Here is a 12,091-nt window from a genome sequence, read left to right as displayed (position 1 = left end):
TTGTTCATTGGATATTTTCTTTATTTATATTTCAACTGTTTTCCTCTTTCCAGATCTTTATTTGGAAACACCCTATTCCATCCCTGATTACCCTGCCTCTATAAGGTTGCTCCTCCACCCATCCACTACTCCCATCTTCCATCCATGGCATTCCTCTATGGCTTTGAACACTCTCAAGCCCAAGGGCCTCTCCTCCCACTGATGCCAACAAGGTAATTCCTCTGCCTCATGGATCCATGGCATTCTTGTGTACTCTTTTGTTTGTGGTCAAGTCCCTGGGAGCTCTGGGGCAGTCAGGTAGTTCAATGGAATAGAATTGAAGACCCAGAAATGAACCCACACACCTATGTTCTCTTCATCTTTGAAAAAGCATCTAAAACCATCCACTACAAAAAAAGACAACATTTTCAACAAATGGTTCAATGTAGAAAAATACAAATTGATCTGTTCATATCTCTCTGTACAAAGATCAACTCCAAGTGTGTCAAGGACCTCCACATAAAACCAGATTCACTGAAACTAATGGAGAACAAAGTGGGGAAACACCTCAAGACATGGGCACAGGGGAAACATTCCTGAACAGAACACCAATGGCATATGCTCTAAGATAAGACTTCATAAAATTGCAAAGTTTCTATAAGGCAAAGGATACCATCCAGAGTACAAAACTGCAACCAACAAATTGGGGAAAAGGTCTTTACCAATCCTACATCCAATCGAGGGCTAATGTCCAACATATACAAAGAACTCAAGAAGTTGGACTCCAGAGAACCAAATAACCCTACTTTAAAATGTGGAACAGAGGTAAACAGAGAATTTTCAATGGAGGAATATCAAATGGTTGAAAAGCACTTAAAGAAATATTCAGTATACTTAGTCATCAGGGAAATGCAAATCAAAACAAACCTGAGATTCCACCTCCTACCAGTCAGAATGGCTATGAACAAAATAGGTCATAGCAGATGCTGGTGAGGATGTGGAGAAAGAAGAACATGCCTCCATTTCTGGTGGGACTTCAAGATGGTAAAACCACTTTGGAAATCAACCTGGTAGTTCCTCAGAAAATTAGAAATAGTTCTAGCTGAAGAACCTGATATACCACTTCTGGGCATATCCAAAAGATGCTTCAACATATAACAAGGCCATGTGCTCAACTATGTCCATGGCAGCCTTATTTATAATAACCAGAAGCTGGAACCTTCCCAGATGTCCCTCAACAAAAGAATGAATACAGAAATTGTGGTCCACCAAGGAGTACTATTCAGCTATTAAAAACAATGACTTCATGAAATTTGCAGGAAAAAAGATAGAACTTGAAAATATCATGCTGAGTGAGGTAACCCAGGCACAAAAGAACACACATGACATGTACTCACTGATAAGTGGATTTTAACCCCAAAACTCAGCATACCCACGTTACAACCCACAAACCATATATACAGCTTAAGAAGGAAGAAGACCAGATTATAGATGCTTCAATCCTACATAGACCAATTATTCACAGCAGATAGAGACCTGGTAGTGAGACAGAAAGTGGAGGAAAAAATGAGGTGCAGGAACAGGTATTGGAAGAGACAGGTGAGAAGTCCAGAGGGTGAGAAAATTGAATAGAACCATGCAACAGAAGGGATTGAGAGCTGGGAGTAAAGACTAGAATGTCTCAGACTTCAGGGAAGCAAGAGTCTCCCAGGAGCCAATGGTTATGACTTTAGCTGAAATACCCAACAAAGGGGAGATGCAGCCTATAGAGACCACTGCCCCCAGTGAAAGTATAGAGCCACACACCCAACTCAAAAATTTTAACCGAGAAATGTTCCTGTCCAAAGAAAAGAAAGGCATAAAAAATGGAATGGAGTCTGAAGGAAAGGCTATACAGAGACTCCACCACCTAGGGAATCATCTCATCTGCAGACAGCAACCCCCCCCACACACACACACATACACAGTATTGCTGGTGTCAAGATGTGCTTGCAGACAGAAGCCTGATGTGGCTGTTCCCTGAGAGGTTGTACCAGCACCTGACAACTACAGATGCAGATACTAACAGCCAACCATTAGACTGAGTTAGGGAGCCTAGTGGAAGATCTAGGGGAGGACTGGATGACCTGAAGGGGATTGAAACCTCATTAGAAGAATAATATCAACTAAGTGGACCACCCAGAGCTCTCAGGGACTAAACCACCGTCAAAAGGCTATACATAGAGGGAGCCAAGACTCCAGATACATATGTAGCAGAGGATTGCCTTGTCTGCCATCAATGGGAAGGGAGCCCCTTGATCCTGTGATGGCTTGATGACCCAGTGTAGGGGGGATGCTAGAGTGGTGAAGCAGGAGTGGGTGAGTGGGTGGAGGAGTACCCTCATAGAGGAAAAGCATAGGGTAGAGGGGTATGAGAGGGAGAGGTTTTGGATGTGTAATCAGGAAGGGGGATATCACTTGAAATGTACATGAATAAAATGATTAATAAAAAATAACACTGAAGATGAGGAAGCTCCCTTGAGGGTGAGAGGACGCAGAAGTGTAACCAGAAGACGTGCTTAAAGTTTTGATTGAGTAGTGAGGAAAGGAACAACTGACTAAGAATTAACTATCATTGTATAAGGGATTTTCCAAGTCTCCTTACATAGAGGATTCAGAGATAAGAAATTTTCAATAGTAAAGTTGACTCACATATTCCTATACTGGTGTTAATCTGAGTACAGGTGTCTATCAATACTTTGGAATCGAAATGTTTGATTACATGTTAAATGAATGTCTAATTCATAGATGGCTAAACTTGATGTTGAGTTGGTACTAACAAAATTAATTCATAAATCTGGGCTGTATTCATGAGATCTGTATACTAGATTCAGAGATTAACCACTGCTTACTGATTCAACATTCAAATATTTCCCAAGTTGCTTGCCCTGTAATTCCATGTCTGCTACACAACACTGACCAAAGTAACACAAGTTTATCTCCTATAGCCTAAATGATTATGGATGTGACAATCATTCTCACTGCTTTGCTAAGGACTCTTATATTTTCAGAGATGAATGGATGTAGAGTTTGTTTGTAAATTCTTTAGGAATAATTTACAGAGTAGGCTAAAATGGTTCTGCCTGAAACTATAAATATGTGTATACACGCCCCCCCCACACACACTGATTACTGAGGGATCATGGTATAGCAATCTGTGAGAAAATCAGAGTGAGGTTATGAGTCAATCTCCAAATGCAGTCCTCCCTGTGGAATAATGCAAATGGTGTTCTCACTCTTAAGTTGAGGACAAAACAAATATATGTATATTATAGCAGATTTCCATGAGAAATTCTTTGCAATTTAAGATAAACTAAACTAGTATACATCCAGAGGCTGAGGGAAATAATCTACATAATAAAAGGAGAATAAGTAAAATGCTTGAAAGCATTGTGTGTCTTCACAGAAATATCTTGAAAAGTTTCATAGGCACTACACTTGATCTGCAAATATCGTGTTCCTCATACTAGTTTAAGTTAGGAGAATAAGCTCATATTAACTATTTATAATCTCACAGAGCCCATTATTTTGTAAATAGATTACAGAGCAAAAGAATGATGTCGAGTAAATTCATAGTACTTAAGTAGGCATGCACTCCTGTCCATTACAACATATGACAGCCATCAGCATCCTACCATACTGGAGTATAAAGTTCAGTCTCATAGACATTTCCCAGAAGAACATAGACATTGAAATGCCAATGAAATGTCGTCTGGTATCCTGAACTAAGGGTAACTATTCCATTATAATGATGAATGTTGATACCCTAGGGACTCTACCCTGCAAAATGATAATTACACAGGACCGGTGATAGAAGAGAAGATATATTTGACTGGTCCCAGGTTTTTCTATTGCTCTTTCTCTCTAACTTCCTTTAAATGCATACAGATGCAATATGAGAAACAGATTGAGTCACAGAATACACTTATTTGGTAATTATTTCTATTTCCTTTTAAGTGGAAATAGTAACTTCCAAGAATTGTTAATTGATCTGTGGGTGCCATAATGCTCCCCCCCTTTTTTTTCTGTTGACAACTATGCCTGAATGTCCCAGGAATTCATTCATGGAAGCATGCGCAGGTACATCTGAGATCATGACTCCTTGTGGTCCTGCACACAGCTGTTCTGCCCAGGTCTAATCTGATGAAGACAGGAAAAAGACTGATATCTCCTGCCATTACCTTTTATAAATGGTAACTGCTAGAGCTGGATCCAACTGTCACCAAGAGGAAGCTGGCTTTAAGAGGGATATTACAGTAATATTGACACAACTTAAAATCTTTGATGTGTAAGTAAATTTCCCTAGGTAAACTAGATCTACTTATACCTTAAGCTGAGCTCTGTGAAGACTGAAGTTACAGGAATATATTATTGCTTAAGACAGATCATGTAATTTCAGTATAACCCATAAGTCTCCCTGCAAGGGAGATCTTAACCAGCAGGGGGTATAATAGAGTTAAAAATCCCCAGCAAAAATTTGAGGCAGGTTTTCAAGGGACTTTATTTCCTTTGTAGTTTTCTTACTTAAGTATATTAACTGATCTGCTCCATGTGTGATGATATTAATTGATATGTGATGTCAGATATACATTTCTTGTTTTTTTTCTGGACAATTAATCATTCTATTGCATTTAGCATTATTATCATATTTTTAATGAGAAGTTGGCAATAATGGACTTTATTTTTAATTTTTATTTATTTATTTTTAAATTAGATATTTTCTCTATGTACATTTCAAATGTTATCCCCTTTCCTAGTTTCCACTCTGAAAATCCCCTTTCCCTTCCCCCTCCCCTGCTTCCCAACCCACCCACTTCTGCCTCCTGGACCTGGCATTCCCTTATACTGGGGCATAGAACCTTGTCAAAACCAAGGGCCTCTCCTCCCATCAATGTCCTACTAGGCTATCCTCTGCTACATATGCAGCTAGAGATACGAGTCCCACCATGTGATTTCTTTGATTGGTGGTTTAGTCACAGGGAACTCTGGTGGTACTGAATAGTTCATATTGTTAGTCCTCCTTTAGGGCTGCAAAACCCTTCAGCTCCTGTGCTCTGTCCAATGGATGACTGTGTGCATCCATTTCTGTATTTGCCAGGCATTGACAGACCCTCTTAAGAGACAGCTATATCAGGCTCATGTCAAAAAAACGTTGTTGGCAACTGCAATAGTTTCTGGTTTTGTTGGCTGTTTATGGGATGGATCCCCAGGTAGGGCAGTCTCTGGATTGTCTTTCCTTAAGATGCTCACCAAGATGTTTCAGATTCATTTCATGAAGAATAAGAGACGTTCAGTCTGGTTGGAAGAGACTGACACCTAACTAGGTCACTCCAGTTACTTTATTCAAACAATATAAATGGTTAATTAGGGCTGATAAAGGTTCCAACTACCAAAGTTATCTTGCACTTGCTGCTCATGAGAGCCAGCAGCTCACACAGACCTCAGTGTCTTTTCACCATCGCATATCATAATCAAAAGTAAGAATACTCCAGGTTTGCCAGGAGTATCATAAGACCATGGTCAGTGCAGCTGTAAGCTCTCTAGTAGCACGTAGTGCAGACCCTCCAGAGAGACAACACTTCTTCAAGGTTTAAACAGTCTCAAACGAATTTTCCATCCTCTACTGATTGACCCCAACATAGCAAAAGCTTTATGGAGAACTTTCACTCATTGCTAGATATAAAGGCTTTTCTATATGTTCCACTTAAAGCCAAACATAAAGGCTTTACTATACATATCACTACAAAAGTATAATGCTTGTTTTTCATTCTTCAATAATTCACTTTCCTTTATTCCCAGTATCCCTGTTTTGGTTTGTAATGGAACATGCATTCATTCTATACCCTCTATAGGTTTTACTTACATAAAGAACCTAGATTTTATCATACCATTTGCATAAAATTTAAATTTGATGTATATTACACCAATCTATAATTTCTCCATTTCCCAACACCATTTCGTGCTTTAAACATTCACCTTCTTTGTTATCTCTGCTTTGATTTTATGTGTTTTACTATATCATCCCTCTAAATTCCTTATACACTAATGACCCATTTCTAGTCTCTTGGCTTTTACAAATTAAGTGCACAAAATAAAATATTCAAATTCCCAACACATATGGTTAAGAACATGAAGAATTTGCCTTAAGGAAATGGGAGATCTCATGCCCCGTATTCTTTTTCCAGTGCCATCCATATACCTACAAATGTCATAGTTCATTTTACCACTAAATATTTTTTGATTATTTTTACCATATTTCGCATAGTAATTATTTCTTTGTGCTTTTTTGGGAATCTAGAATTATCCATTTCTTTAGCTGCTGTGACTAGAGCATGAACATCATCCTGTGAATGAACATGGATGTGCAAGCGTCTCTATAATAAGCTGTAGCATCACTTGAGTACATGCTTTGGAGGGATATAGTAGGGACTCAGCATAACTTATTTCCAAAGTCACTACACTACTTTATATTTCCATCCATGGTGAGAGAAGTTTGTTCTTCCGCACATCCATGTTCACATATTTTATCCATTTCTCTTCTTGAAGATGATGATTATATTCCTCATGCTGTCAAATTGGAAAATTAAACTTCTTTGAATTTGGATTTCAACCTTAAGCTAAGTACTTTGGTTGCAGTAATCAGAGAAAACAACCTTCAACTGAGCAGTAAATTCTCTCTGCCTACTAGGTTTCATAGTGCAGGCAAGTGCTATACAGCTTGAAGGAAGAGCAAAGACATCAGTGATATCATGCAATATGAGAGCTTGCCGTCTACAATATCAGCCTTCAAGTAAGATGGATTCCATAGAGTCTGTTACGTAGTGACCAATTGCTTCCTAATTGTGTATGAGGCCTGATCCATATGAAATATAGAAATAACAATTTTACATCTATTTAGAATTACATCTATTTAGAAGTCATGCAAGTGTATTTTGTACACTGTGCATATTTCTCTGTTAACCTCTTCCCTTCTTTTTCTTGCCCCGCATATTTTCCCATTATTCAACTAAACATTTTCACTGCTATAACATCATGTATTTGCATATGTTGTTGTATACAACTATGGAATATATGAGCTAGTAATGATAGTTTCATTAATTATCTATGTTCTTGAGATGGTCTCAATTAATAGAGCTATTTCCAATTGCATCCAATTTGCTAAAAGCAGTGTATATTTCTTTCTTTCTTATGGAAATCCTTTGATAAATAAATGATATATAGAATATAATGTATATGTATCTATACATATATACACATGTATATATACATATATACACATGTATATATACATATATACATAATACACTATCATTTGGTCATTTGAGTGAGTTCTTTTAATATATAATCCTTTGGAAAGGAGGCTCTAAATTCATATCAATATCATCATCATTACAACCACCGCCTGTAAATTAATCTGATAACATTGTCCCAATGAGGAGGAACAGTATCAGAGCAGAAAACTCTGTAGTTGACTCCCTGGTGTTATATGCACAGCATCTGTACAGGGCTCAAGGAAGGGGTCTATGGTACATATCGAGCTTTTGAACTTGGACCTTAGTATCCTGCTGCCCAACCATTGTGCCTTCGCCTTCCTTCTTCTCCATCTGTACTAGGTCTTTATATAAGAAGTACCCTGCTCATGATTATGCAAATTCACTGAATGCATGGCAGTAAATACAGGGATGTTCACACCCTTAAAAACCACATATGATCAGTAACCTCTTCACAGTCACTGAAAACATTGACTAATCATGGAATGGAACTGGATACTTCCTTTTATTATGTCAGTAACTGCAGGTAAGGAGCTCACCAGTTCTGAATCTGAAGAGGATACAGGGTCTGAAGTGACAATGACATCTACTCTGCTGTTCTCTCCACAGGTGTCTACTCACAGGTTCAGCTCCAGCAGTCTGGGCCTGAGCTGGCAAGGCCTTGGGCTTCAGTGAAGATATCCTGCCAGGCTTTCTACACCTTTTCCAGAAGGGTGCACTTTGCCATTAGGGATACCAACTACTGGATGCAGTGGGTAAAACAGAGGCCTGGACAGGGTCTGGAATGGATCGGGGCTATTTATCCTGGAAATGGTGATACTAGTTACAATCAGAAGTTCAAGGGCAAGGCCACATTGACTGCAGACAAATCCTCCAGCACAGCCTACATGCAACTCAGCAGCCTGACATCTGAGGACTCTGCGGTCTATTACTGTGCATGACACAGTGTTGTGACCACATCCTGAGTATGTCAGAAAACTTGGAGGTGTAGGAAGCTGCCCTAGGACTGAGAGTACAGAAAAGATTAACCTGTAGACTTGATCAAAAATAATCATTTTGGGCATCCATTTTTCTGTATACTCCTTACACTCTTATAGTGACTTTTTCAACTATGTAATTTGATATGTAAAAATAAAGTGGTTCTGATTTAGGATTAACCTTCCTTTCACCATGCCTTGTCACTCTTGACTACAACCATAAAAATGTTTCTTTTTCAGCAAAACAGTAAGAAAGGGAAAACCAGGACAGTGCAGCATAAAAATATCTCTAGAGTCTGAAAGACTAAGACTTCTATTGAGACAGCTATAGAAAATGTGTAACACAATTTTTCCAGGGACCAGCCTTGACTGAGGGCAGGGCCTGGAGAACAATGGATGCAAGAGCAGTGAAGGGGAGGAAGGGTCAGACATGGGACATCATTCACTTCAGGAGAGATGGGGCAGAGAGGAAGCACATCTCACTATGGCTTTTCCTACTCTGACAACTTTTGTATCTGTCAAGCTTTATTTAAACATAAAATAATTTCCTCAGAAATTTTATGCACTGATAACATGTCTTTTCAAAATACATTTTCTTCTAAAGTCTTTGTTGATTACATAAGAATATTGAAAGAAGAACAAAGTGACATAAACAGTAATTTCATAAGAACTGACATTAACATTAAAATAAAATCATTTTTCTTAAGCTCAGTATCTTCTTTCTTAAGATTGGTGTCATAAAGCCTTGTGGTATCAGAAATGCTAGACAGAATGATTATATTTGAATTTGATTTTGTTTCAGTTTGGCATAAATTAAGAGATCAAAATTATTTTCTAATACCTATCATATGAAACTTAACTTTCTATAGAATTTCAAACTTTAACCCTTATTAAATTTATCTTTCTGTTCTTTTTCATTTATATTTGGCAAAAGTCAATTGTATTTTTCTTTGATTCTTAAAATATTGTTTAGCCCCTTTGTTTAAGCAAGAGCAGTCTATCAGTAAATTTCTGGTCTGACAAGTTTGTTCAGAAAAGCTTGCAGTTTACTGAGCCAGGGTGCCTTCTTCTGTGTCTCCATATTGAACATTTTTTTTCAATATGATTCCTATCATTATTACAATTCTATAAACAACAGAAGAACATCAGGGTTTCAAAAACTGCTTGCTTTTGCATTGAGTAAGGTACTAAGACTTGTCATACACTTGCATGCTCATAATATCTTTCTATCAATACAAGTTATTTGTTTCTATAGTTAAACATTAAATTCCCAGCAATTTCAATTACATCTTGTCATCTTCAAAAATTTCTTGAAGTTTTTCTTCTTTAATAACTTTTCTCAAATCCTCTTTTGCTGCATCCACTCCAGTAGTGACTCGCGTGATAGGCCTAGAAAAACTGGAAGTAGTCGCAAGGCAGAGAGTTTCATGGAAACTTAGCCTCATGGAACCTTGGCATTCCCATATGCAAGAATTTACCATGGCCTAGGAAAAAGGAGGGCTGTGGTTTTAGGGGGAACTACAATATTGCATTATTCATGAGAAGGTCTGCTAGAGAAGAACCCTCTGGTGCTAGCTTTAACAAGGCTCAAAGGACTAGCATAAACTGTGACTAAGGTGAGAAATCCTCTCCTGGCCCCTGTCATTAGCTGACTCTAGGCTAAAGCTTACTTTAACTGTAAACATTGCCTGGTTCCTGCCAGTCCTTTGAAGGCATTCCTCTGTTTTGTGTCAGATAACTTCAATGTACCTTGCCAGCTGTGACACCATACTCCTTTGTTTTTTGTATTATATCAAACTGATGCTAACTTTGACAAAATTACATTCAGATACACACTCCCTTGTGTCCATGTTTGTTTGTCACCTCTCTCACCAACATCTTGCTTGCCTGTAACCTGAACCCTTGATTTCTCTCACAGATTGAGGGGTGCCGACTGAGGCAGGTCCATAGCTCTCTCTCTCTTGTGCTTATTAACAACACTCATTAGTGATCTGAAAGTCTCAATTTTCTGAAATACTTTTTTTTCCAACCAAAATTTCATTAATTTCATTCTTTTTGTTATCCCAGCTCTAGCTTTTGGATAGAGACCTTTCACAGTAAGAAGCATAAGTATAGACAAAGGTGTACAGCGAATATACATCAATGGCAGTGAATTGTCAGTCCAGATTGTCCAAGCACCGCAATTTTGTCAATCAGCACCTTCAGGATGCTTGGCATTGCTAATTTTAACACGTAAAATCCAAATAAACAACATCTGAGCAATCAAAAATTTACTTTGTAGTCTTAAATCTTAAGTAACTTCAGTGTGTTGTTAACCCTGGCTGTGTGTTCCTGTAACATTTGGGTATACATCTTCAGACTACAGGCTAAGAGTTTGTAATAGACTTTCCCATGAAGCACAAATACTGAAGGGTTGGCCTATTTTGTCTTGGCAAAATTGGAAGTCTGACTTTCCAGTATCCAGTTTGTCCTCAGTTGGACAGTGTGTTGTCAGCAGTTATGCTAAAGGCAGGATTTTTTTGTTGTTTGTGTGTTTGTGTTTGTGTTTGTTTTGTTTTTTGTTTTGGTTGTTTGTTTGGCCTAGTGGCTAGCGTTGCCACATTGAAAACAAAATCCATGTAGAATTTCTCCCTGAAGAAGCAGCTCCTTCTTCAGCCTTCATTTTTTTCATATTCCTCTCTTCATTATAGAATTAAGTCACTCATATATCTGTGTGCCTATCTTTTCCTAGAAACAAAGGGTTTTAGTCAAATTAGTAATAGCATGCCCTATTATATGTTCCTTAGTAATTTTGGGGAAAATAAATTAACTCTAGACTATGCCTGTGCACTTATAGAATCCTTAAAATGTAGAAGATGTGACTTTTTTACCTACACCATACAACTGCCAATTGCACATGAATATAGACAATGTTACTACAGCATCCTAGATACTGAGGGTACCTTCATCCGTTCAGAGCTCTCTGACTCCTTCCTAGGATTACCTTCATCACTCTTAATTATTGTGATTAAGGAATGATAGTTGTTCAAAATGATTTGATGTCCCAGGTGTGTGTATCCATGCTGCTTTTCAAATTGACTTCCCGAACATTTCATTATCTGGTTAATAACAAGTTGTTTGGTTAAATTTTCATTTTTTTTGGATGAATGCTGATAATCCTGAAAATTTCTCATAAGGGATTCACTTTGTTTCCCTAGATAAATGATATTTACACCTCACAAGATTAGACCCTGCTCTGGTAGTTGGGCTGCATGTCTGCTCCAGTGCTGGGATGAGTGTTCTGGATGACTGAGTTATTCTGCTTCAACCTTACAGTAATGTTTTATGTTTTGATCCCTCATTGGCAGAGGTTAACATCTACATTTACATAATGTTTTATTGTATTGAATTTATACATTTTACTTTTTAACAACATGATCTATGCTTTTATCTACAATTATTCCTACATATTTAGACACAGATGTAAAAATATTTTAAGAAGTTAGACTAGAAGAAAAAATAACCCCATTTAAAAATGGCATACGGAAGCCGGGCGGTGGTGGCACATACCTTTAACCCCAGCACTTGGGAGGCAGAGGCCGAGGCAGACGGATTTCTGAGTTACAGGCCAGCTTGGTCTACACAGTGAGTTCCAGGACAGCCAGGGCTACAGAGAGAAACCCTGTCTCAAAACAACAACAACAACAAAAACCAATAGAATACAGAGCTAAACAGAGAATTCTGAGGAGAGAAATCTCAAATTACTGAGAAGCACTTAAAAAATGTTCAACATACTTACTCATCAGGGAAATTAAAATTAAAATGAACCTGAGATTCCACTATACA

The 12,091-nt window shown here is 38.0% G+C and overlaps 1 non-coding gene, 1 pseudogene and 1 further gene across 1 annotated transcript; all 3 read left to right on the top strand.

Moving 5' to 3' along the window:
* Positions 1–12,091, top strand: part of Igh (immunoglobulin heavy chain complex) — a 2,751,187-nt gene that overhangs the window by 1,532,650 nt on the left and 1,206,446 nt on the right.
* On the top strand, positions 7,839–7,898 carry Mir7094-1 (microRNA 7094-1). The gene has a single exon (NR_106062.1). It is a non-coding gene; the product is annotated as a microRNA 7094-1 (primary transcript).
* Positions 7,934–8,230, top strand: Ighv1-2 (immunoglobulin heavy variable 1-2; annotated as a pseudogene). Its single transcript is given in 1 exon segment — positions 7,934–8,230. A coding segment is annotated over 1 exon segment (297 nt).

Source organism: Mus musculus, chromosome 12 (genome assembly GCF_000001635.26).
Source record: "Mus musculus strain C57BL/6J chromosome 12, GRCm38.p6 C57BL/6J".
In the NCBI taxonomy this organism is placed as follows: Eukaryota; Metazoa; Chordata; class Mammalia; order Rodentia; family Muridae; genus Mus; species Mus musculus.
The sequence above is the reverse complement of the archived record's forward strand: the minus strand, read 5'-3'. Positions and strand labels throughout refer to the sequence as shown.